Source organism: Pelodiscus sinensis, chromosome 4 (genome assembly GCF_049634645.1).
Source record: "Pelodiscus sinensis isolate JC-2024 chromosome 4, ASM4963464v1, whole genome shotgun sequence".
In the NCBI taxonomy this organism is placed as follows: domain Eukaryota; kingdom Metazoa; phylum Chordata; order Testudines; family Trionychidae; genus Pelodiscus; species Pelodiscus sinensis.
In genome coordinates, this window is record NC_134714.1 from 66,140,072 (window position 1) to 66,164,662 (window position 24,591).

General features: G+C 42.1%; 1 protein-coding gene across 3 annotated transcripts in view; it reads right to left on the reverse strand.

Annotated features, from left to right (window-relative positions):
• LOC102452763 (cytosolic phospholipase A2 epsilon-like) overlaps positions 1–24,284 on the reverse strand; it is a 45,818-nt gene extending 21,534 nt beyond the window's left edge. For 2 of the 3 annotated variants that reach the window (XM_075927211.1, XM_075927210.1), the window contains exons 1-6: positions 24,140–24,284; positions 23,706–23,741; positions 12,859–12,931; positions 8,313–8,449; positions 6,705–6,836; positions 4,234–4,274 (exon numbers count right to left, since the gene is read on the reverse strand). In XM_075927211.1, the coding sequence (XP_075783326.1) occupies positions 4,234–4,274; positions 6,705–6,836; positions 8,313–8,449; positions 12,859–12,931; positions 23,706–23,741; positions 24,140–24,166 (446 nt within the window). In that variant the 5' untranslated portion in view covers positions 24,167–24,284. Of the gene's footprint in view, positions 1–4,233; positions 4,275–6,704; positions 6,837–8,312; positions 8,450–10,392; positions 10,634–12,858; positions 12,932–23,705; positions 23,742–24,139 lie in introns of those variants that run through there. The other variant, XM_075927212.1, reaches the window with a different exon arrangement.
• Between the last annotated feature and the right edge of the window lie 307 nt (positions 24,285–24,591).

Here is a 24,591-nt window from a genome sequence, read left to right on the forward strand (position 1 = left end):
ACGTAGGAGATAGCTGTGTAGAGAGTTTCTGGGTTAAGCTAAAAGGGGTAAAAAATGAGGGTGATGTCATGCTAGGAGTCTACTACAGGCCACCTAGCCAGGTGGAAGAGGTGGATGAGGCCTTTTTTAAACAATTGACAAAACTATCCAAAGCCCAAGATTTGGTGGTGATGGGAATTCAACTATCCAGACATATGTTGGGAAACTAACACAGCGAGGCACAGGCTATCCAATAAGTTTCTGGACTGCATTGGAGACAACTTTCTGTTTCAGAAGGCTGAAAAAGCTACCAGAGGAGAAGCTGTTCTGGATTTGGTTTTAACAAATAGGGAGGAACTAGTTGAGAACTTGAAAGTGGAAGACAGTATAGGGGACAGTGATCATGAAATAATAGAGTTCATGATCTTAAGGAAAGGTAGAAGGGAGACCAGCACAATTGAGGTAATGGATTTCAGGAAGGCAGATTTTGATAAGCTCAGAGAACTTGTAGGTAAGGTCCCATGGGAAGCAAGACTGAAGGGAAAAACAACTGAGGAGAGTTGGAAGTATTTCAAAGGGACCCTGTTAAGGGCCCAAAAGCAAACAATTCCGCTGTGTAGGAAAGATAGAAAATATGGCAAAAGACCAGCTTGGCTTAACAAGGAGATCTTGCATGATCTCAAAATAAAAAAGGAGTCCTATAAAAAATGGAAACTAGGACAAATAACAAAGGATGAATATAGGCAAGCAACACGGGAATGCAGGGGCAAGATTACAAAGGAAAAGGCACAAAATGAGATCAAACTAGCTACAAGCATAAAGGGAAACAAGAAGACCTTTTATAAATACATTAAAAGCAAGAGGAAGACCAAGGACAGGGTAGGCCCACTGCTTAGTGAGGAGGGAGAAGCAGTAACAGGAAACTTGGAAATGGCAGAGATGCTCAATGACTTCTTTGTTTCGGTCTTCACCGAGAAGTCTGGAGGTGTGCCTAACGTAGTGAATACAAGCAGAGAGAGGGTAAGTTTAGAAGATAGGATACACAAAGAACAAGTTAAAAATCACTTAGGAAAGTTAGATGTCAGCAAGTCACCAGGTCCTGATGAAATGCATCCCAGGATACTCAAGGAGCTGATAGAGGAGGTATCTGAGCCTTTAGCTATGATTTTTGAAAAATCATGGCAGACAGGGGAGATTCCAGAAGACTGGAAAAGGGCAAATATTTTGCCCATCTATAAAAAGGGGAATAAGAACAACCCAGGAAACTACAGACCGGTCAGTTTAACGTCTGTCCCAGGGAAGATAATGGAGCAGGTAATTAAGGAAATCATATGCAAACACTTGAAAGGTAATAAAGTGATAGGGAATAGCCAGCATGGGTTTGTGAAGAACAAGTCATGCCAAACTAATCTGATAGCTTTCTTTGATAGGATAACGAGCCTTGTGGATAAGGGAGAAGCGGTGGATGTCATATACCTAGACTTTAGTAAGGCATTTGATACGGTCTCGCATGATATTCTTATTGATAAACTAGGCAAATATAACTTAGATAGGGCCACGATAAGGTGGGTGCATAATTGGCTGGATAACCGTAGTCAGAGAGTTGCTGTTAACGGTTCTAAATCCTGCTGGAAAGGGATAACAAGTGGAGTTCCGCAAGGGTCTGTTTTGGGACCCGTACTGTTCAATATCTTCATCAATGATGTAGATATTGGGATAGAGAGTACGCTTATTAAGTTTGCAGATGATACCAAACTGGGTGGGGTTGCGACTTCTTTGGAGGATAGGGACATAATTCAAAATGACCTTAGCAAGTTAGAGAAATGGTCAGAGGTAAACAGGATGAGGTTTAATAAAGAGAAATGCAAAGTGCTCCACTTAGGAAGGAACAATCAGTTCCATACATACAAGATGGGAAGCGACTGTCTAGGAAGGAGCATGGCGGAAAGGGATCTAGGGGTCATAGTGGACCACAAGTTGAATATGTGTCAACGGTGTGTTGTAAGCAAAACTCGTGAAGTCATTCTGCCGCTCTACTCTGCACTAGTTAGGCCTCAGCTGGAGTACTGTGTCCAGTTCTGGGCGCCACATTTCAAGAAAGATGTGGAGAAATTGGAAAGGGTACAGAGAAGAGCGACAAGAATGATTAAAGGTTTAGAGAACATGACCTATGAAGCCAGGCTTCATGAACTGGGCTTGTTTAGTTTGGAAAAAAGAAGATTAAGGGGGGACATGATAGCGGTTTTCAAATATCTAAAAGGGTGTCACAAGAAGGAAGGAGAAAATTTGTTCCTCTTGGTTTCTGAGGACAGGACAAGGAGTAATGGGCTTAAAGTGCAGCAGGGGAGGTTTAGATTGGACATTAGGAAAAAATTCCTAACTGTCAGGGTGGTCAAATATTGGAATAAATTGCCAAGGAAGGTGGTGGAATCTCCCTCTCTGGAGATATTTAAGAACAGGTTAGACAGACATCTGTCAGGGATGGTGTAGACGGAGCTTGGTCCTGCCTTGAGGGCGGGGGGCTGGACTCGATGACCTCTCGAGGTCCCTTTCAGTCCTATGATTCTATGATTTATTTCTTCTATTTTGCATGTTTCTAAAAAATATGTTCCTTCACATTTCCAAACAATAGGGGGTGACATGAAAGCCTTTTGAGAGGGACTGGAAGGCCTTCATTCTTCTAGAAACTGCTGCAGAAGCACCATCTCTAGCTGGGACATCTGAAAGACAGACAGAAGGAAGAAAGAATGTCAAGAGTCCAGAACCTGCTGGGCCCCCTAGGCCTCTGCAACCTGTTTATACACACAGAGTACCTTTCAATTTGCCAGGATCTGCCACAACTTCAGCCTCCCCCTCTGTCTCAGGGCCTAGGCTATATTAAATCACGGAGGAAAGGAATATTGGCCAGGCCAAGCCACCCAGCCACTCTGGATCCTATCCCTTCAGCACCTCTCCTAGCGTTGCCCGGTCTCTGGATCCTACCAGTGGAAACATGAAAGAGAAATGAAATGTTAGTACTGACTAAACAAAAAGCTTAACATACAACAAAAATCAACAAACCACACAAAACAGCCACCTAAGTAAAAATGACTTACCTCCTTTATCACTGCTACCCAAGGGCAAGCAGTTGTCACCCACACAGAGGCCTGAGCTATGCCCCCACAGGCTGTTGGGCAATACGTCTGCCATCTCTTGGCTCAGCTGTTGGTTCAAAGGCTGTCTGCAGGGAGGTGCATGTGCAGCTATTTGGGGTGGTCAGAACCAAAGCATTTGATTCTTGGACCATGGTATTGGTATTGACACCAGAGTGGGGCTCTCTAGTGACAAGTGTGCACATGCCATATTGCAGGCAGTGGTGTTACGAGTGGAAGCAGAAGGGTAAAGGTTTACATCAGTCACAGAAACCAAACAACCTAACTATTTTCTTCCCCCTAAATCAAAGTTAATTACAATGAATGGAGAAACTGAATTGCATGCGGCCATCTGGTGATGAAATTGTAGGAAAAATTCAACTGAAAAATGTTTAGAAGTTCAAAGGTGTAACTTTTCCACTGATGTCATGCTGCAAACCAGAGTCATGAAATCAACAAAGGAAAATATGAAGGCATTAATGTAATGTGGTGCAACCATCTTTTCTGGGGCTGGGATTACACTTTCTAAATCAATTTTTTATTACAGGATCTTGGTAAGAAAGTAACAGAACTGAACAAATAAGCTTTTCTAAACACCATAAACAAGACCTTGATGTAAGTGGGGAGACAACAGGCAATAACCACGTCAGACAAAATTTCTTTACATGAATAATGATTACATTACATGACAAGCTATCATACTCAGCTGTGGAAATAAATTATGCACATTGTTCCAGGCAAGAATACATTAGAATTTAGGAAAATTCTAGGTGGGTAGATACTGCCTTACAAGTCAGCGGGCCCATGAAACACATTCCCCATATATTACTTTCCAAATAGTTCTTTTCTACTACTAATATAATATATGGAGGTATACTATCTCTTAGAACTGGAAGGGACCTCGAGAGGTCATGCAGTCCAGTCCCCTGCCTCATGGCAGGACCAAGTACAATCCCTGACAGATATGCCCCAAATGGCCCCCCTCAAGGATTGAACTCACAACCCTAGGTTTAACAGGCTCAAACCACTAAGCTGTCCCTCCCCCCCACAGGTTACACTATCAGTTACACTATCCTTCCCCCCCACAGGTTACAGACTCTATAACATTTAAGGTTTTACTCACACATTCTGCAGTGTGAATTCCACTTCCAGCTCCTCCTGTTCCTGAAAAGCAAGAAGAAATTAATAAGGTCAGTATGCAATAACCCTTCCTCGTAAGGGTAATTTGGTTGACTGTATAAACCTGGATCCACAGGTGTGCAAAGGTTACTCTAAAGAAGCTCTTTACACACCAGTGGAAATGGACATCACTGATGGAAGAAGGAACAATCTGAAACTCTCCTAGCCAATATGGTTTAACTTATGACCAAATAACAATGATGGCATTTGTGCTAAGTCATTGGATAGATCTGTTTCCTGCCAACAGTCCAACACCCCAGCTATATTCTTCTTCTATGATTTCAGCTAAACAGCAGTAATGGGGCTAGATGAAGTCTTTCCACGATTTTCTGTCTTGTACCAGCTTCTTTGCTTTTGCCATCTTTAAACCTTTTTGTTCCCTATCTATCCAAAACATCCCTGGTCTTCCTCTAGTTCTAGTTCCTTACACTCTGCAATGTATCACCATGAATGGTCTCCTTTCCAAGTCTACTCTTAACATGTGTTCAAACCACAGCAGTCATCTTTGTTGAATTTTCTTTCATAGTGTTATTTTCTTGCCCTGGCCATTTTCTCATCACTACAATTTTTTTCATTTTCTGTGTTACTGAAATTCTCAGCATCCTCTTCAGCCAGTTCATATCTGCAAGTCAGTATCTTTCCTTCATTGACTCTCCTAGTACTTCAGCATTCTGATCTATGCAGCAGTAATGGCACAATTTTTGTTTTATGGAAATGATTTTAGCTTTCCAGTTCTTACAGTTTTCCAAATGCAATAGCAGTCAATCTGATTCTGTGTCTTATGCCATCTTCACAATTCCCATTCCTAGATATTAGCCTTACAGCATACACACATTTCTCCAGTGGTTCTGCTGCTTTGTCTCTGCCTTAAGTCTTTTTCTCCTGTCTTCCACTTGCCATAACATTTATCTTTTCTGTGCTGCTCCTTAGTCCAAAATTCCTGCTTTCCTGATCTTCCTTATTAGTTGCTATCTGTATCATCTGAGAACCTGAAATTATTCACTGTTCTCCAGTATAACACGATGCCTCCTATTTCATCTCTCGGTGCTACAGCCATTGCAGTTTCCAGAATCAAGGTGAACAAATCTGGTGATAGAATGAAACTTTGTCTCATTCTTTTGGCCATCCTGAATTATCTCCTCGGCATCTTATCTACTCTCACTGCATCCATCTACACACTGTAGATCAGGTATAGTCAACAGAAGGACTATGAGCCAAATCCAGATAGTTGGACACATTTGAACGGACCCCCAAATCATTGTATTTACTTATTATCATGGGGGGCTTTTATTGTTTTCTCTATCATCTGGACCTCGATTATAGCTTAATCACAAAATTTGGACCTTGCCAAAAATAATGGACTATCCGAGCTATGGCCTTTTTCTATCAGCTTGAGCAACTTTTTGGAGTAGCCATACATTCCCAAGACTTACATAATACTTTCTGACCAATACAAGTTTGAACTTTATAAAGTTGTTATAACAGGCTTGGCTGAATGGGAGAAAGTTTTATCCATTTTCTCATTACCTTTCTTATTATAAAGAGCTGATTTATCGTACTTTGTCCCAGTTTAAATCTGGTCTATTTACCTGCAAACACCAATTCCATATACCTTTACATTTTCTTCTGCAATATCTTAGGGAACCCTTTTTCTCAGTACACTCACTAAACTGATTCCTATGGAATTCTTGTAGAGGTCTCCAACTCCTGGCCTGCAGGCCATCCCCAGCTGGAGTGGTTGCACAATCTGGCCTGGGACTCCCAGCAGATGGAGTTGTCCATTATTGGCCCCCATGCCATGCTCCTTACCACTATCACCCTACTACCATCTCAATCCCTTGGCACTTGTTCTCTGAGGATGCAGCTTAGGAATCTCTGCTGTGGCACAGTGGCAGTTGCCAAGACCTGCCGCCTGCACTCCTTGCAGCGGGAGTTTGAGACCCTTGTTACGCTGTCCATGTTTGAACTCTCTGGATAAAAATGATCAGCCATTTTTATATCTGTTCAATGCAAACTGATTAGAAGTCAGAGCCACTAACTCATGGCAAACAAGTCATGTCAGAGTAATGCTGAATAGTGCTATCACATGCTCATAATCTCTGGGAAGTCCAACCTTGGCAAGTCAACAGGGAGATTTGTTCCCAGAAAAAAAAAATGTGACTAATAGTATGAAACCTCCATCATCTTCCACAGGCCCAGCATTTTGAAATTTTGGGCAAACTTTTGATTTTAATGATGGCAGAATAAATTTTCAAGAAGATTTTTCCTGTAACAACCTGAGAAAGACTGACATGTGGGTGGGAGCAATCCAATGCACAGGCAGGAACAATTATAAATAGTACAAAGAAAATATTTAGAAGGAAAACTTACACACATGACTCTTCCTTCAATTCTCACTACAATTTCATTGCTCACCTGGGGATTCAACAGGAACTTCATACAAACTTTCTGCCCAGCTTGAAGTTTAGCTACATCAAAAAAAATTACACAGAGTTCATCATCTTTGCTGAATCGATCTTCATCACAGACTTTCAGCTCCAGTATGTTCTGGGAACAGAAGTAAAGGATTTTATAAGTTATATCATTTCAAAGAACCCTGTTGGTAGGAAATTCTTGCATGTTTAGGGCAAGAAATAGATGAAGGAATTGAAAAGTGAGAGAATAAGACAAACAGAATGGGTGAGGACATGTTACATTTAATCTGCTTTAAAGAAATAAATTAAGTATTAAGAGGGGAGCAGTTTCCCCCAGAGTCCATATGCATATGTATGAGAATGTTTACAATGGCAGATGTAAAGTACTGGTAGTTACAACGCTGCTGACAGACCGCTGCAGGGAAACTGCTGTTGTGTATCCATACTGTTCTCCTTGTGATGGTGGAGCATGTCCACATTAGTAGCTCTTGCACTGTCACAGAGAGCAGTACATTGTGGTAGCTCTCCCACTGTGCAACTGGCCACAGGGTGCTTTGGGAAGGGGTTGCAATGTCACATGGACAGGCAGCGTCACATGATGCAGGTTTCCTAATCCCATTGCTCCATGGTTATCCTATTTCATTGCCAGCTGCTTTTCAACTGAAAGGTGGGAGGAGAAGGGAAAAGTGTGACAGGGAGTGCTTATCTGTGTGTGTATGAAGGGAAGAGACAATGTGTTTTGGGGGATGTCAGCATGTTGTCTTGTAAGTTCAGACAGCGGCAGGAAACAACCATTCTTGAGGCAGGAGGAGAGGGAACCCAACATCTCAGCCCCTCCCTACCTCTCTCCCTAGCTCTTTGTATAGTAATCTCTCTCACTCACACAGACCCCTGCCTCTGTATTTAACAGCAGTAACATTCCACCTGAATGGTTTGTTCTGTGGCCCAGAGCAGACCAGTACACCATACAGACTGTCCGAAATGGTACTTTGAAAAGGGATTTGTGCAAGCCTTCAGAGCAGCCACCCAATTTCAAAACAATGAGCAGAGTGGCCCACTGGAGGGGATATAGGACATTCCCAGAGCCCAACTACAACACAGCAAACAATGGAAGTGTCCACACTGGCATTGCAGTGCAGTAGCCACTGCACAAAAAGCTCTACCCTTCTTATCAAGGTGGTTTTCCTGGAGCCCAGCAACTGCAGAGTTAATGAGAACTATATGCCCTGCCAACATGGACACCTTAGGAGTTACAGTGCTGGGAGCTAATTTATTGCGCTGTAACTTGCCTGTGTAGACAAAGCTATAGAGTCTGATTCCAGGAGGAAACAGACATTTTTCCTGCAGAATTCCAAAACACGGGGCTTCACATATTCCTGTCAATGTTATGGCTAAGAAAATAGTCACTAGCCCAGGACTGAATTTTGCCTGTCTTAGGCCTCAGACAGGGGTGATTTTCTGACAGGACACCCCATTAAGGTCCTTCAAGGAGTTCCAATAAATGAATGGGTATTAATTCCATGGTGTAAGCTAGAGAAAGATCTGCAAGACCTATATGGAGTGACTTTTATGGAGAGTTTCAGGAGTGGAAAGCTCTCATGCATCATACCTTAACACGACTGTCAATCCTATAGCAGAAGGTTTCATTCCACACTGGATTGCTACAGTTTTTGACAGTTTTGGTCCGGAACCTTTGAGCTGAGGCAGTTGGCAGCCACAGGCTCACGTAGCAATCGGACTGGGTTACTGTATAAAAAAATATAAGAAACACTGTACCTCATGCGCAGAATCACTGAAGGAATTAGTTCATCAGACTCATTTAAAACTTAATTTACAGGGAGGGAGGAAGGGAAAGAGGGAGAATAGGAATGGATTTCCTCCTAGACTCACAACCCAGAAAGAGAAGCAGATAGTACAAAAAAGCAATGTATCCCCAAAACAGAGAGACATCCTTCAGACAGTATAAGGGATACCATTCCACTGGGGGCGGCAGCTTGCAGCTGGCTGGCTGGCTGATTAGGTCCATCCATTGCACTTGAAAAAGAGCTGGAACTTAATTAGCTGACCTTTAGAAAAGAGAACAGCACAATCTAGAGATTGGACTAAAATACCCTCCAGAAAGCTGAGGGGTCCAGTCCGTCTTCAAATGGACTGTTACTCAAACTATTGCAGAAAGGAATTGCACCATAAATCAAACAGACAAAAGGAAGTGCGTAGAGTCCTCCATTGCTGAGGTTCTGAGGTAAAGGCCAGGAAATATTAGTTCCTGAAGTTGCTGGCAGGAGGGAGAGTTGGGAGAGGGGCTACTTGACCTGCACAGACTTGTGAAGGAGGAGTCTTCAGGGTTTGGATTTGTTTGTTAAGGAGGCTAAACAACCCTACTGGAACAGCTTCCCTAGATTCCTTGAGAGAGCTCAGACAGAATTAACCCAGGGAGTGAGCTGACCCAACAAGAGCAAAGCCTGGTCTGGTTGGAGGCAAGCACTGTAAAATAGGCCCTGTAACCCTTTTACTATCCACATGGCACACCTCTGAGACCTTTTCCTGCTTCTAACTAGCTTTTCCTTCTTAAACCATTTTTATCAGAAACATCATGATGTGCATACATATCTCTGCATACACATGCATTCGTATTTACAAAAAACCATTAAACTCTGTGTGAGTTAAGGTTGCTTTGTACATAACATAACATATCTAACACAAAAGCAAGACAATGAAAAATGAAGGCCTCCAACAGTACATACCTTACTTGTACACCTCTTCCACCATGGGAGCAACCACCAAAAAAAATTGGTTTTCATTTATTTAAAATAAAAAAGTCAATTTTCAGCAATAACAAAATTCAGTGTGAATTTTTGACAAAAATTGAACTTTATTGTTTTCTTCAAAATGTTTTGTGGGAAATAAATTGCATTTCCTCTCAGCTGTATTCACAACCAGAGCCACTATATGAAAACCAAACATCCCACCTACCATCCCTTCAGTACAGGTCTGAAAAAAATCACATTGTCTCTCATGAATGGGAAAACAGGATTTCAGCATCACCTAAAATGGAAACTCCTGTAAACACTGACTAAGGGAGGTGTAGGGGAATCCTGCAAGATAACCTCAGAGAATAGGAACTATAAATCAATATTTAACCCTTCTGAACAGGCACCCATCCAGAAGGGAATTATAATCTATTAATTCTCTGGAGTAACATAACACATTATCATCACTGATAGGTTTGGAAACTAGAGGTATAAGGGTACAGAAGCACTTCCAGGTCTCACACAAGATCACAGCTGCCAGCCCCTTACCTGGCGCTCCACTCCTGGCTCCATACCCAGCTATGGTATCATCCTTAGCCCTCTTATCTCGGTCTGGGCTCCCCCTCCCAGAAAAATGCCCTGCTCCTGGTTCTAGCTCAGGGGAGGTGGAAGTGAAAGGTAGACAGGGATAAGGGAGCTATTAAAAGTGCTCCTGCATGTAAAGGGCTCCACCCTTCTTGTGAGCACCCCTCGGCGGCTGAGGGGAGACTGATAGTCTCTCTACCTGATTGTCTTCAGGACAGGAAGTGTCCGGTATGTAGCCTGGGACAAGTCTTCTTCTTACCCCCTGTTGTGGCTGCTGGAGGTTGGGGGGGGGGGGCACCCAGGTCTGCCCACTCCTCTGGGTCCTGGCCTGGGGACCCTATAAGTAGCAGTTACCTGCTGAGTCTCAAAGAGATTGGTTGCGGTCACATTTCCTGGGTCACTTCCCCAGGAGACTTCTCTGTCCAGCCCTTTCTCTTGGGCCTTGTGGTCATGTCCTCCCTGTCCAGGGTTTTGCAAGGGACCTGGGTCTTCAGCCGTTGGACCTGGTTCTGACCAGGTCTGAAGCCCAGCTCCCACCCGGAGCTGTCTATAGTGCTGCTTTTCTCCCAGTCAGCCCTTAGGTCTGCCTGGGTTGAGCTCCAGGAAGAAAGTGCCAGGCCCTAGCCAAGCAGCTTTTTTTATACCTATCTGCTGGGTCCTGATTGGCTGGCTCTGTAGAAGCCACTCTATCCTGCCTGGAGGACCTCTTTTCTGCTCCACTCACTGGGATGGGGTGTGGCAAGGCCTCTGGCCTCCGGTAGGGGGCATCGGGGCTTAGTCCACCCCATCACACTGCACCACAATTATCACTCTCTCACATTACCAACACTTAATAATCATTCATATTGATCTCAACAGATTACAAGTCAGAAGAGGCCAAACTAGTGAACACTGGATTAACTCCTGCATTGTGCTCTAATATTGTAATATGCTGTTGTGTATGTTACACATTCTTTTTGTGACAAAGCTCAGGATATTTCCCTTCTTTGTCCTTTACAAGATGCTAAGACTTTAGATTATCCCACCAGATACAATGTGCCTTTAAAACCTGAGAATACGAAGTGCCTGATAGGAGTGTGTGACAAGAATTGCATTACCAATGAGGCAAGGTGGGTGAGGGAATATCTTTTAATAGATCATCGTCTGTTGGTGAGAGAAACTAGCTTTCAAATTTACACTGAGGTTTTTCTCCAGATCTGGGAAATGTACACCGCTAAATACGAGATGGAATAGATTATTCAATATAAGAAGTTAGCATGTATTTCAAGGGACCATTCAAGATGAAGTGACCAATTAACATCTCTTCAATCACAGTGAGTAATAGAAGCTTGCAACAGAGGCATTGACTTTAGTAAGTCCATAACTTTTGAGTGTCTAGTAGTCTCTTCTACCTATTTATGCTAAAGAATCTGTCCCAGCTTGTATTTAACTGTAAATACAGTTCCAGACCTGAAAAGGAACTCTGTAGAACTTGGAAAATTTGTATCTCTTACCAACAGAAATTAGTCCAATAAAAGACATTCTTCACCCACCTTGTCTCTAACATCTTGGGTCCAACACAGTTTAAAAAACCCCTGCATACTGCTTTACCAGTGTCATATTGGGTCAGGGAGGAGCAGGAAGTACAGTCACATGTGCCTGGAGCAAAAGTTAGCAATAATTGGGAAATAATCCAGCTAATCAGTCCTACTTCTGCGTGTATAAACCACAAAATTAACTCTTGAGTGCTTAATAGCACATGCCAAATCCAGAAACATTCTTCCCATACCATGATCATTTATACTTGTTTACAGTCTTAAATGTTAATGCACATAAACTATTCTGAGTCACATTTGGCAGGCTCTCTAGCATAATGTGTTACCTCCCCACCCCCTTCTCTTTGATTTTGGGCTTTCTTTTTTTCTTCCCTGAGTTCTTAGATCTGGCATTTTTCTTTTTTCTTCTTTTATTTACTTTACCTCTTGGTTTCTTTATCTTTCCACTTTCTGTAGTTCTGAAGAACCTGATGCACCACTCAGAAATTCAGAAACAAAGGTACTGTTTTCTAGCACTATCATAAATACAGATTCTGGTAACTGGCTTTAGGATTGAAATCTGAGATTAGAGTCAATAAATACAATATTTAGACTTTAAAGTGTCAGGTACCTTATGATTTTAAAATCCAAGTTACACTTCAGAACCCATAGGGGTACTTGTAATCTGATAATAAACAATGTGGTATGGGAGCTCTCTTGGTACTTGAATACATCCCAATGACAATAATACTTTTATTTAATATAGGTTGAACTTCTCTAGTCTGACACTTTCTGGTCCATCAAGATCCATGGTCCGGCATGAACTTAGTTAGCCAGATGTCCATTTATGATGGGTGTGGCCAGGTTTCCTGCAGTCCCATAAAATTTGTTTACAGCCACTAGTCTTGGCTCTCAGTATTCTATGCTGTTATTTAGCTCTAATTTACACCTAGATGTCTTTCAAGAGCCCAATAAGCAATAGAAGTGTTGGTAATGCTTCTAGACCAGTGGACCCCAACACGGTGCCCGCGGGCACCATGGCACCCACCAGGGCATTTATGTGCGCCCACCGAGTGATCGGGCTGGCCCGGCCCCGGGCGCGCGGCGCATGGAGGGCCCCGGGCGCCCGGCAGCCCCAAAAGGTTGGGGACCACTGTTCTAGACAATATACACGTCCCATGATCTGGCAAATTGTCTGGCTCAGCACTGGTCAGGTCCTAAAGGTGCCAGACTAGAGAGGTTCAACTTGTATTCTTGTTGCTTTTCAAAGCTATAAGAAATAGCTTGGAACAATAGAGATACTCACACAGGTCAGCCTTCCGGACATTTCTCATTCTTAATACTTTTACATGAAGCAAGTTGACAGAAGTTACTTCTCTCTGCACAGGAATGATTAAGACAGAGATACATATTACGGTGTGTACTCATCACATACATCTAATATAAAGAAAATGAGACCTATGATGTTATAGTATTGTACAAAGGCTTTATTGGCCTGAGTTTGCAATAACCACATTACTCAGGAGAGGAAAACGACAATTGAGTTATCGATACTGAAGTGATCTGAAATAAGTGCTAATAAAACCTATGTATTCTATCATCACTTGCTCAGTATGTGCCACATATTTTACAGCAATTATTTTTGAAACCTACTCGAGTTTAAAAACATGTTAAATTGTACACTTTTTCAGTTCTCAACATCTATGAAACTAATATTACTTCTTTGTCTAGGATCTAGCACAATGAGGACCCCACCTCATTGGCATTGGATATTAATGTAATATAAGTAATGGGGCAGACATGACACTGAGCAGGTGGCAACTGTCAAATATTTGAGCAATGTCACAATCAGTACTGGGAGAATGCTTGAAAGATGGCATTGGATACTAACCTCATGGCATTGGATATTAACACAATGTAAGTAATGGGGCAGACACTAGCCCCCATTTCTCTTCGTTGAGCCACTCAGATGTTGCAAAGAAAAGAAGAGTTATATGAACACAGCTTGGTGTGCCCATAGCATAGGTATGAAAAGACAGCCAAGCGCACCCACCCTTCTCCTGCACACAGAATGCAGAAGAAATCATGAAGAAGCAGAGCTGAAGAAGCACACTGCACCTAGCAATTCTCTGTCCACACAGCAGTTGCTAGGCAACTTACATAATTCTGAGCAGCCCATTTGCCCCAGTAGGTGAATTAGCTTTACATTTCCTCAGCCTGCTCAAACTCCACTCTAGTGCACACTCATCCATAGAGAATTCCTGGAAAACAATATTTTATGGCAACAGACATCCTACATGAGCTCCAGAAAATCTACCATCCATACCCCAGTGCAACAAAACTTCACCGGTTTTTCTTTAGCCAAGGTCTTCCATAGCAATCTATGCAATGCAGGTTTGAAACTGCTGAAATTAAAAGTCCATCAAATAGCTTGTCACATGTGAAAAGTTAGAGTATTTGCAAGTACATCAACAAACATGAAGGCTGTAGGGAAAACACTGAACAACGTATTACTAATGCCAAACATTCCGGACACTATTTATTAACTCATGTTATGATTTACATGATATTAATTCTATTCTAATGCATATGTGGGAATCATGGAAGAAAATACTCTGAAAAATGCATCAAAGCAAATATTCACATAAGCATAACCATATGTGAGACAGCAAAGTGAAACAGAATACTCATAGGGATAACCGGAGCCAGAAAATGGAAAAAGGCACCTTTGTTCGACAAAACACAATATTTTTCACAGCTGCAAATGAAAAGGAGTAAGGCAAGCTCACTTTCTGCTAGTAGAACTGGTCAAATCTCAAAGGGTCTAGACTCTGTGTAAACTGAGCACCTCCCAGATCCATCTGTGGCAAAGTGCTGAAAGAGGTGTCTGGCTGTCTATTCCATGTTGGTTTTTCACTGGCAGTCTTGTGGTACCACTGAAGTTTTTGATATCCATGTGATCATTTGCCCTGTAGCAACTTTCTTTGGTATGTATGCTTCTGTATTTGTTGGTCTTCCATCCAAATAACATAGCTATACCAAGAAAGCCAGCAAAACTGAATAACTGCTGTTGGAGGAATTGCTGGGTTAGGTTTCAAATATCCCCATTTCCAGTTATATCTTGCCACTTAATATGCAGCAGTTGAAGAAGACAGCAAGAATAAAAAACATTAATCCATTGTTCTCCTGTCTTCCTCAGAGCCCATGTTTCTCTGCCATACTCTGTGGTTGATATAATTGTGATTCTATAAATCCACAGCTTGCTGGGAAGTTTAATGACATGGCACAGAAACCCCACTGAAACCTCTAAAGGGGCTGAAATGTGGCAGCTGCTGCTGCTATTCAAATGGTCACATCTTTCGAGCATTCTTCCGGCACTGATTGTGATATTGCTCAAATATTTGCCACCTGTTCAGTATCATGCCTGGAAAAGTTAATACTGAACTGGCTGTAATCTGGAACTGTAGGCTGCTTATGGCAATGACCAGTGACTTCTTTTTACCCAGCTTAATAACCATACCAATGTGTGCTACTCCTTTCCTAAATAGTACAGCCACCAGCTGCAGGCATTCACCAGACTCAAGCAACAAGACAACATCATTGGCATATGCGAGAGCTCAAACCATAACCATGTTCAGCCCATGAGGCCATGGATAGCTCCTTCCTCAAGCTTATCCACCAGCCATTCAATGTCGATATTTCACTTGGTGACAAAGGCCAGGCTACTCAGTGCAGCTTTATACCAGGTTGTTCCAATGTCAACCAACTGTGTACCTTGAAACAGCTTCTGAGAAGAGGGATGAGTTTAATAAACCCCATGCAGCACTTTTTAGGTTTCCATCAGGCCTTTGATTCAGAGCATCAAGAAAGTTTGTGGGCTCTGATGAGGTGAATCAGCATCCCTGGGAAGGCAGGGCGGTTGATAGACAGGAAAGCTCCATTCAAGAAAATGGCAGACAAATGACATGGTTTTCTGTCACCACAGGAACTTGCAAATCTGTGTTCTGTCATCATCATTGTTCAGTATTGGCAATGATTGGTTGATGGATAAGAAAGTCAAGGTTAGCTGGTCAAATAATATTGGGCAAAAAATATACAGCATTGATAATATGGTCACATTTTTCAACTATGTTGTTTTAGGTAAGAAAGTACTGGTTACTAAGAAAATATTTACTGACTAGTACCTTTTATAGATGGGGAACTGATGCACAGAGTTGCTAAGAGACTTGCCCATGAACATAAAAGTCTGTGGTAGAGCAGGGAACTAAATTTTGGTCTCCAAAGTCCAAGACTAATGGATAATGGATAACTATGGATAATTCTTTTCTTTATCAATAACCAACAACTTTTCTGTCTTTCTTCTTAACCCAACTATAATACTGTCATAGGCTAGTAAGTTTTGAGGCCAAAGGCCATTGAGTTCATTGGTTACAAATACCTCAGCTTTCAGTCTCTGTATTTATTTTGGACTTGGCTCATTACCTCAAACAGGAAGCATGGCATAGTCACTAATGACTACTGCTGAAGTTGCTAAAAAAAAAGGAGGTTACAAGATTGTGCCTGATCATACAGTCATATTTTATGCCATCATACCTCAAGCAAAAGTCCCATTCTCTTCTAAGAACCTCACTGTGCAGTGCTTCCTTATACATTTATTCTCACTGGAGTCAATGGAATCATGCGCCTACACAAGTATTCAACTATGTAAGAGTTGCACAACTAGATCGCAGGAGTGTTTTGCCAACTAAAGACTCCAGGCTCAGGCCCATGTATTTTGGAATATCCCTCGAACACGGAAATTCTGGGACAGGATCCTACTGACAACTCTGACTATGATTGTCCTTATCCTAATGACATTCATTCAATGTCCCCTGAGTGACTGCCCGACACTGTCAGGACGCCTGAACACACAGGCCAAATAGGTTTCATATACTTAGTTTAAGAGTGGCCGAAGAACCCTTAGACAATGGATTGATACAAGATGCACAAAAAAAGGAGAAATCTATTTCAGATCCCAACAATTTACCACTTATGAACATATGGACAGTCTTCTGTGAAAAATGAAATGAAACTTAGGAAATATTTCTGTTATATCAAGAGAAAAGGGTAAAGATCGAAATAAAATATCCTGCCAAATACAATACACATGACAGAATGATTTTCCTTTTTCCTCTTTCTGTATTTCCAGATCTTTAAAAGAAAGAAAGAGAGGACGCTAGGATATGTGCTATGTATTTAAAGTGTTGAGAACATACATAAAATGTTGATTCTGTGAGATCTGTAGCCCTTCAAGTACAGACCACAAGCTCACTCCTCAGATAGGCAACAGCTAATAACCATTAGAGTGCATTGGCTCTGGAAGCAAGGTTCTCTTACTTTATATGCTCCCTAACTCAAGTAAGGCACCTTGCAATTGAAGCACTTCCTCCTTGTATTTGGTGCTATAACATACTTATTTAAGTTATTTCTCTCCCTTTGACATGTCCCTTAACATGGTTTGATTTGCTATTACATTCAATAGAATTCATTGGAGTTACACCAGTAGGAGACTGGAGTAACACAGTGATGAATCAGGACCTGTCTTTTGCAGAGCTATACAAACTACAATGGTTTCAGATTGCAAGAGTTTTTGTGAAACTTTTCTTCACCTCTCTGGTCTGCATAGAGTTTTCCTTTCTGATGGGTTCAAAAATGCAAAGAGAAACTGATCTACACATTGCCATAATCCAGATGACTGTGGCGGGACAGTGCTAATCTGCATGCTTCACATTCTTTTGAGAGGTTTCAGCGTCTCAAGTTGTTGGATAATTATTTTGCCTTTCAGCATGGCCATGTTCTTTTGGATCACAACCAACATTTTTTCACCAAATAAATGTGTTTTATTCTGGCCACCAGCTAATCACATTTAAGTAACATCTGTACTACTAAAGCAAAACCACAGCTTTCAAGTGTGGCACTTGTCTGAAAAATTCCCTCTGTTAAAATGGCACCATCTTATGTAACAGATTTGCTCTGTGTGGCCACAGTCCTATCTGCCAGCTTCAGTAATTCCCCTCCCCCCCCCACACACACACCCAAAAAAGGTTGTAACTGCTCTTTATTCCTATCAGCACTCTACAGATAACACACCTCAGAGAAAAGGAGCTGGATCAACTCTGCAAGTCCCTTGAAGACAGGCAGCATAACTTAAAATCAATGGGATTATAGGGGTGTCATGAGAGCAAATATTTGTACTCCACATCCATTAACAAGATGATGGAGTGCATGGAGGAGGAACCGCATTAGACACTGAGAGCCCAGGCTGGATTTAGACCTGATGGCAGTTACGATACATTTTTCACTTGTACTCCAAGCACTCCTGATTGGGACTACTTGAGAGAGACTAAACAAGGAATTCCACTGTATCATGTGTAAAGAGTAACTTTTGAGAGAACTCTGCAGTTAAATCCCCACTGCACTCTTTACACCCATTTCAAACCACAAAAGTAAAGCACAAAGTAATTCCAGGATACAATTATAGTCAACAGCTATTGCCACTAGCAACACAAGTCACTTCTCCATGAGGCAAGAACAGAATCTCCAATTCCTGAGATGAGCTATAAATAGCCTCCATGGGACTCTCATATTGCAACCCCACAGAAACAGACCCTAGAAGGCCAAGCTGAGTGTTTTCATGGATGACCAGAGCGAGCCCTTCATGCAGAGCTCTTCTAAAGACATAAAATATGTGGTTCCCACATTGCAGCTGCCAAGCATCAGTGCCTCCAGAAGGAATGCCCTCACATATTCCCTCACCAATATCACTGCCGTCATATCCTCAGTGTCCTGTAACTTGCTCCACAACTTTACTCATCTGCATAGTTTCCATGACACCAACCTCTCACTGAAACTACTTGGAAGCTTTTTTGTTTGTTTATCTCTGTAATTGTCTCCTCGTTATTAACTGATATATGACCTACCCAGTTTTTGCATCATTTACCATCTGCAGGAATTGTCTAGCCTCTTTCTGATCCCATTCTCCTCAATTCATGTCACTACCATGCTTCTCTGACTCATCTCCTAGCTCCTGATCTCTTGCCTTGCCTTCTGCTTCTCCCATTCAGTTTTCACCATCTCACCCTACTTGCCATTTGTAGTCTCTACTGCATTCTTTTCCACCTTGCAGCCACACCTGCTAATTACTAGCTTCCCCAAATCCTCCTCACTCTTCCTCCCTTTCTCATCACTAGTGGTCACACATCTGCCTGAGTCTGGCCCTTTATCATCATCTCTGCTTATCCTCCCCTCATGTTCACTTCTCCATCTTCCACACACCATTGACTGCAGTCCTCCAGCCTTTTTCCATGACCAGTATCAGAGGGGTAGCCATGCTAGTGTGAATCTGCAAGAACAATGACAAGTCCTGTGGCACCTTATAGACTAACAGATTTATTGGAGCATAAGCTTTTGTGGGCAAAGACCTACTGACGAAGTGGGTCTTTGCCCACGAAAGCTTATGCTCCAATAAATCTGTTAGTCTATAAGGTGCCACAGGACTACTACTTGTTTTTCCATGACCAGTGAAACATTAATTTGTGAAAAATTTCTTCCACATATATGCCATTGGCCAAAAAAGTCCTCCTTTCTCTCTTGTCCAAATGAATGGGTGTGCAGACATAAAAACTTGTGAGACACACCAGTTCCCAACTTGCCTCTCTCCCCCCCCCAATTTATAGTATACTGTCAGGTCAAAATTGAGTTCTAAGTTTAGACCTGGTGAAAAGTACTTTTTACTAAAGCTTAAACCAATAGAAATGTTATGATATTTTTATAAACATCACCAATGGAAATTTAATTTAATTTTTTTTAAATAAAAATATTTTCTGTAGAGTATGTAACTCAGTTGCTGGCAAATGCATCAGATGGAAACTGACTAGAAGCGAAGTGATCTATTTTTGTTACTCACGAAGGAAATACATCAAAAGTAGAGATGGCAAAAACAAACAACAAAAAATAAATCTGACTTCAAAATTATTTCAATTTTTAAAAGCTGGAGTACTATTTGTAGTATAGAAAGGAAATGTATATTTTTAAAAGCCTTTATTTTTAACCTCAGTCATGTGTAGTAAAATTAATTGTCTCAGAAAACATATGGCCTACATCTAGACTGGCATGATTTTCCGGAAATGCTTTTAACGGAAAACTTTTCCGTTAAAAGCATTTTCGGAAAAGAGCGTCTAGATTGGCACGGACGCTTTTCCGCAAAAGCACTTTTTGCGGAAAAGCGTACGTGGCCAATCTAGACACACTTTTCCGCAAAAAAAGCCCCGATTGCCATTTTCGCGATTGGGGCTTTTTTGCGCAAAAAAATCTCAGCTGTCTACCCTGGCCATTTTGCGCAAAAGTTTTGCGCAAAAGGGACTTTTGCCCGAATGGGAGCAGCATAGTATTTCTGCAAAAAGCACTGATTTCTTACAGTAGGAAGTCAGTGCTTTTGCGGAAATTCAAGCGGCCAGTGTAGACAGCTGGCAAGTTCTTCTGGAAAAGCGGCTGATTTTCCGGAAAAACTGGCCAGTCTAGACACAGCCATATATTCTTCTTCCTCTGTCAGAATAACCTACTGATTCAATAAGCAGTATCTCCACTTTCCCAGCAGCTTACAAATTCTCTGACAAAGCCAGAAGCAAAATTTACAGAGTTCCATTGGTGCCTATCACAGGCTTTTCTGTTGGTTGCAAACAGTACCAACTACATAGATGGCACTTTAAATAAAAAAATTAATTGGAATTACCTCTGTTTTGAGGTGGATAGTCACCATTTTTCTCAATAGGTGGGCAACCTCTGCCCTGGTTTATGACACTTTCAGTAGATGCTGCTGCTTCATGTTCTAGCTATTTTTTAGTCGCTGGATAATTTCCCACTGTTCCCTACTTTGATGTGGAATTGCCTCCTGAAAACACTTGCATTAACAATGGCAACATCTTTTTCAAATTAAAGTATCTTGTATCTAATGCTTTAAGCCTTGAGTCTGCACTGAGTATCTTGTATCTAATGCTTTAAGCCTTGAGGCAAGCCCTGGTACCCATGTGGAGCACTGCAGACATCAAAAAGGTTCTGCATGAGAGCAAGGATAGTGCCACAGAGTTCAAGGTCAGGAGGGACCATCAGATCACCTCATCTGACTTCCAGAACATATATCATAGCGTAACGCCAACAGACAGAACCAAACCCAGGACCTCTGGAGCTCAGTGCATGAGCCTCTACAGCTTGAGCTAAAAGGCCAGAAAAGAAACTCATTATTCTTTCTCTCTCTGAGTGGTCTAAGGGCCACTACATTGCACAGCAAACCACACCCAGTAGGTGTTTGGGTTACAATAGACTATCACATTTTATTTAGCTGCCCAAAGATGTTAGTTGGACCAAAACATTTCAGTTCTGAACAGGCCCACTGATGTGGGGGAAGGCAAATTGCCCCAGAGCCTGGCACTCCTGGCTCCTACTGCTGCTACTGTGGCAGCAGTGGTGGCCTTAGCCCCAGCACAGTACTGAGGGCTACCTGAAGGAGGCTAACTCCAGACCCACTCCTTTCACCCGAGACACTGCCCCTTCTGAGATGCAGAACCAGGCCTCCCCTGCAACCGAGGCTAGTGAGAGGGCTGCATGAGTGGCCCTCCTCCATCTCACTGGACCTTAAGATTGTCGTAATTGAGACAGTCTCCCAGGATAGGGTTGTTTTGCTAACTTCACTTATGTACTTAGAATTTGTGAGGTATGCTGATTGAACCATGGCAGTGCTTTGATTGGACGTAGAAGGAGAGCATGGCTCTCAGAATGTTGTGTGCAATCAGCACACACCTCACTTCATGAGCTCTTACTGTATCTGTGTATCACTTTAGTAATACTTGTAGGAAAAAAAACTATGCAGACAGAAACTAGAAGAATCTGGCAACCCTGTACATCAGTAACAGTAAACAAAATGTCTCATGGGCCGTACACAGAACCCCAATGGGGCACATGCAGCCCATGGGCCACAGGTTGCCCACCACTACTGTAGGGGAAGGCAAACAACCTCCCAAGTCCCTGAATCTGACCTGGAGGAGAATTTCCTTTCAGACTCCCAATGCACTGGTGCTGGAACTAAAGGTGTGAGGGGTGCTACTGCACCCACTGGCTTGAAATGGTTTCCATTATATTCCGAGTTTACAGTTTGCTTCAATAGCTCCCCCCCCCCCCCACTATAAAATTGTTCCAGCACCTCTGCCCAAATGTGGTGACTGGTGTGACCATGAACATATGAGCAAGACACACCATCAGGCATCTGGAAAGAAGATCCTCTGTACCAACTCAGAGCATTAGGCCATCCCATACGGTGTTCCATCTCCACCTGTGGCCAATCTCTGAAGATGAAAAAAACCTCTGAACCTGCCCATATGCAAGCTACATACTGGCTTCCATTCCTATTCTCTAGCAGCAGATATGTTCCCATAAACCTGGGGGAAATCCTTTTCTTCCAACCTTCTTTACTTCACACTGTAGGGCTGTGTCCAGACTCCATGCCTCCGTCGACGGAGGCATGTAGATTAGCCAGATCGGAAGAGGGAAATGAAGCCGCGATTAAAATAATCGCGGCTTCATTTAAATTTAAATGGCTGCCCCGATCTGCCGATCAGCTGTTTGTCGGCAGATCGGGAGAGTCTGGACGCGATGCCCCGACAAAGAAGCCTTTCTTCATCGACACAGGTAAGCCTCGTGAAACCAGGTTTACCTGTGTCGATGAAGAAAGGCTTCTTTGTCGGGGCATCGCGTCCAGACTCTCCCGATCTGCCGACAAACAGCTGATCGGCAGATCGGGGCAGCCATTTAAATTTAAATGAAGCCGCGATTATTTTAATCGCGGCTTCATTTCCCTCTTCCGATCTGGCTAATCTACATGCCTCCGTCGACGGAGGCATGGAGTCTGGACACAGCCTAGGATACAGATTCACACTAAGTATTTTTCCAGTGTGCTCAGTGAAAATTTGAATGACTACAGACCACTTCTTAATCACAACCTTTGACAATGACTTTCAAAGGCATTTCTAGACATTACGGAAGGCTTTACATTTAAACTATTCCACAGTCCAAACTCTCTGGAATCCTCTGAAGACAGAGATAAACATTTGCAAATATTTATCTCACCTTAAAATTTACTATTTATACCTGAAGAAACCTTCTCTAGAAACAAAATCCCCAAATCCTCAAACCTACATAAGAAATCCACATACAGTTGGAGCAGGAAGTGGTTGTTTTTTATTGAGGGAAAGATTTTGCTGATTAATACCTAACTTCCTGAATTGTCCCAATGAAGTCATTGCAACTATCCACGGAGCAAGGTGCCTTCCAGCATGACTAAGAACACCAGAATCTAGCCCTCAGGCACTTTTCTGAACTGAAGCACACTTTTTGGACTGGACTGAAGTGCCCTTATTCATGGTGATGAGCACTTACACAAATAGCCCCATTAGTTTCAAAGGAATTACTTGCATGAGTAAGTGCTTATCAGTGTGAGTAAGGGGTCCGCAATATGACCCTTAAGAAGTTAGGGAAAACCCACTTATTTAGAGAAGCATTCCAGCTACAATCACTACACCCCCATCCCTCTGCGAGCCTTCTTTCATTTGAAACATTTCTTCTCCTGTACTGTTCCTGCTCCTATCATTAGCCTCTAAATTCTCCAAGGAAGGAACAAATGTCTACAGCTTACTGACTTGTTCCCTGTAGGGTATGCTCTACATTTTGTGTTTCCATAATGAACTTCAAGTGCTGTGATACAGCACAGCAACTCCAAAAGTATATCAAAACAATTTAAACTAATAAATGACAGAGTTTTCACTTAAACAAATCTTTTTTTTTTTTTGAAGGGTTGGAGAGAGAGAAAGAATGCATGTTCCTGCACTGAACACAAAGAAAGTAAGCCATTTTAAAACAAACACAGGGTAAATGAATTAGTGCCTAGATGCAGCACAGCAGAGAGAGGCACACGAGAAATATCATTGATAGATAGACTGAAGAGATCCAAATACTCTCCCTCCCCCCAAACCTCCAGACTAGATTTTGTTCTTAAAATGTTCTATATAAAATCTTAAAACCAGTACTGCACAGCATTTACTGATATTCCAGCTGGTTAATACCCACCTGTCTCGGGTTTTGTCCTGGGATGCAGATCTGGCCCTGTAAAAGTCAAAAGAGCAGAAATGCGTACATTTTTTAAAAAGTTTCCACTTTAGCTTTTATGATAATTTCACCTTTACAATCCCACGTTAAAACCAAATTTTAAAAGTTATCCATTAAGCTCTCTCAGAGACCATGATCGTTCCCCACTGCTCTTATCAGTAGGTTATTCTATATACACTTGTTTCATTTATCTTATGGCACAACAGTTTAGATACAACAATCACAAACAATGGAAAGAATCTTTGCAACTGTGAATACCTGAGGAACAGCAGACATATTCTTCCCAGATTCTCCCCACAGCTCAAGCAGAACTCTCGCTATTTCTCATATGAAACACCTGATTTGGAACCTCACATAATTTTGCTGAGCTTTGAGGGGAAGGGAGGTCTCCTTACCTGATTGGAACTTGAATTGGATCCCATCACAGCTCCTGTTGCATACAAGTTAGCTATGAAAGCTGGCACTTGAGTACTAAGTCCTGCACAGCCAGCAGTGATTCCTGATGATGTACAGTCTTTACACTGGCAGAAGCAGACAAGCAGGTGTTTTAACAACTGACTCAGGAACCCAGCCCTCTGTCATTTCCAAAAATTAAGCAATCTCTTCCTTCTTTCTTCAGCCTTTTAAGACAAGTGTACTGAGTTAATAGAAGGTGGGAATATTAATTTTGAAGCTGTCTGGACTTATCTTACTGGGGACACCGAGACTAGTAAGGTCCCATCCTCTCAAGCCCAGCTTTCTAGCAAATAATAAAAATTGATGATAATAAATAATGTCATACAATTATATGACATCTATAATGCCCAAAGGATATCAAAACAAAATATGATCAATTAATTTTACAGCA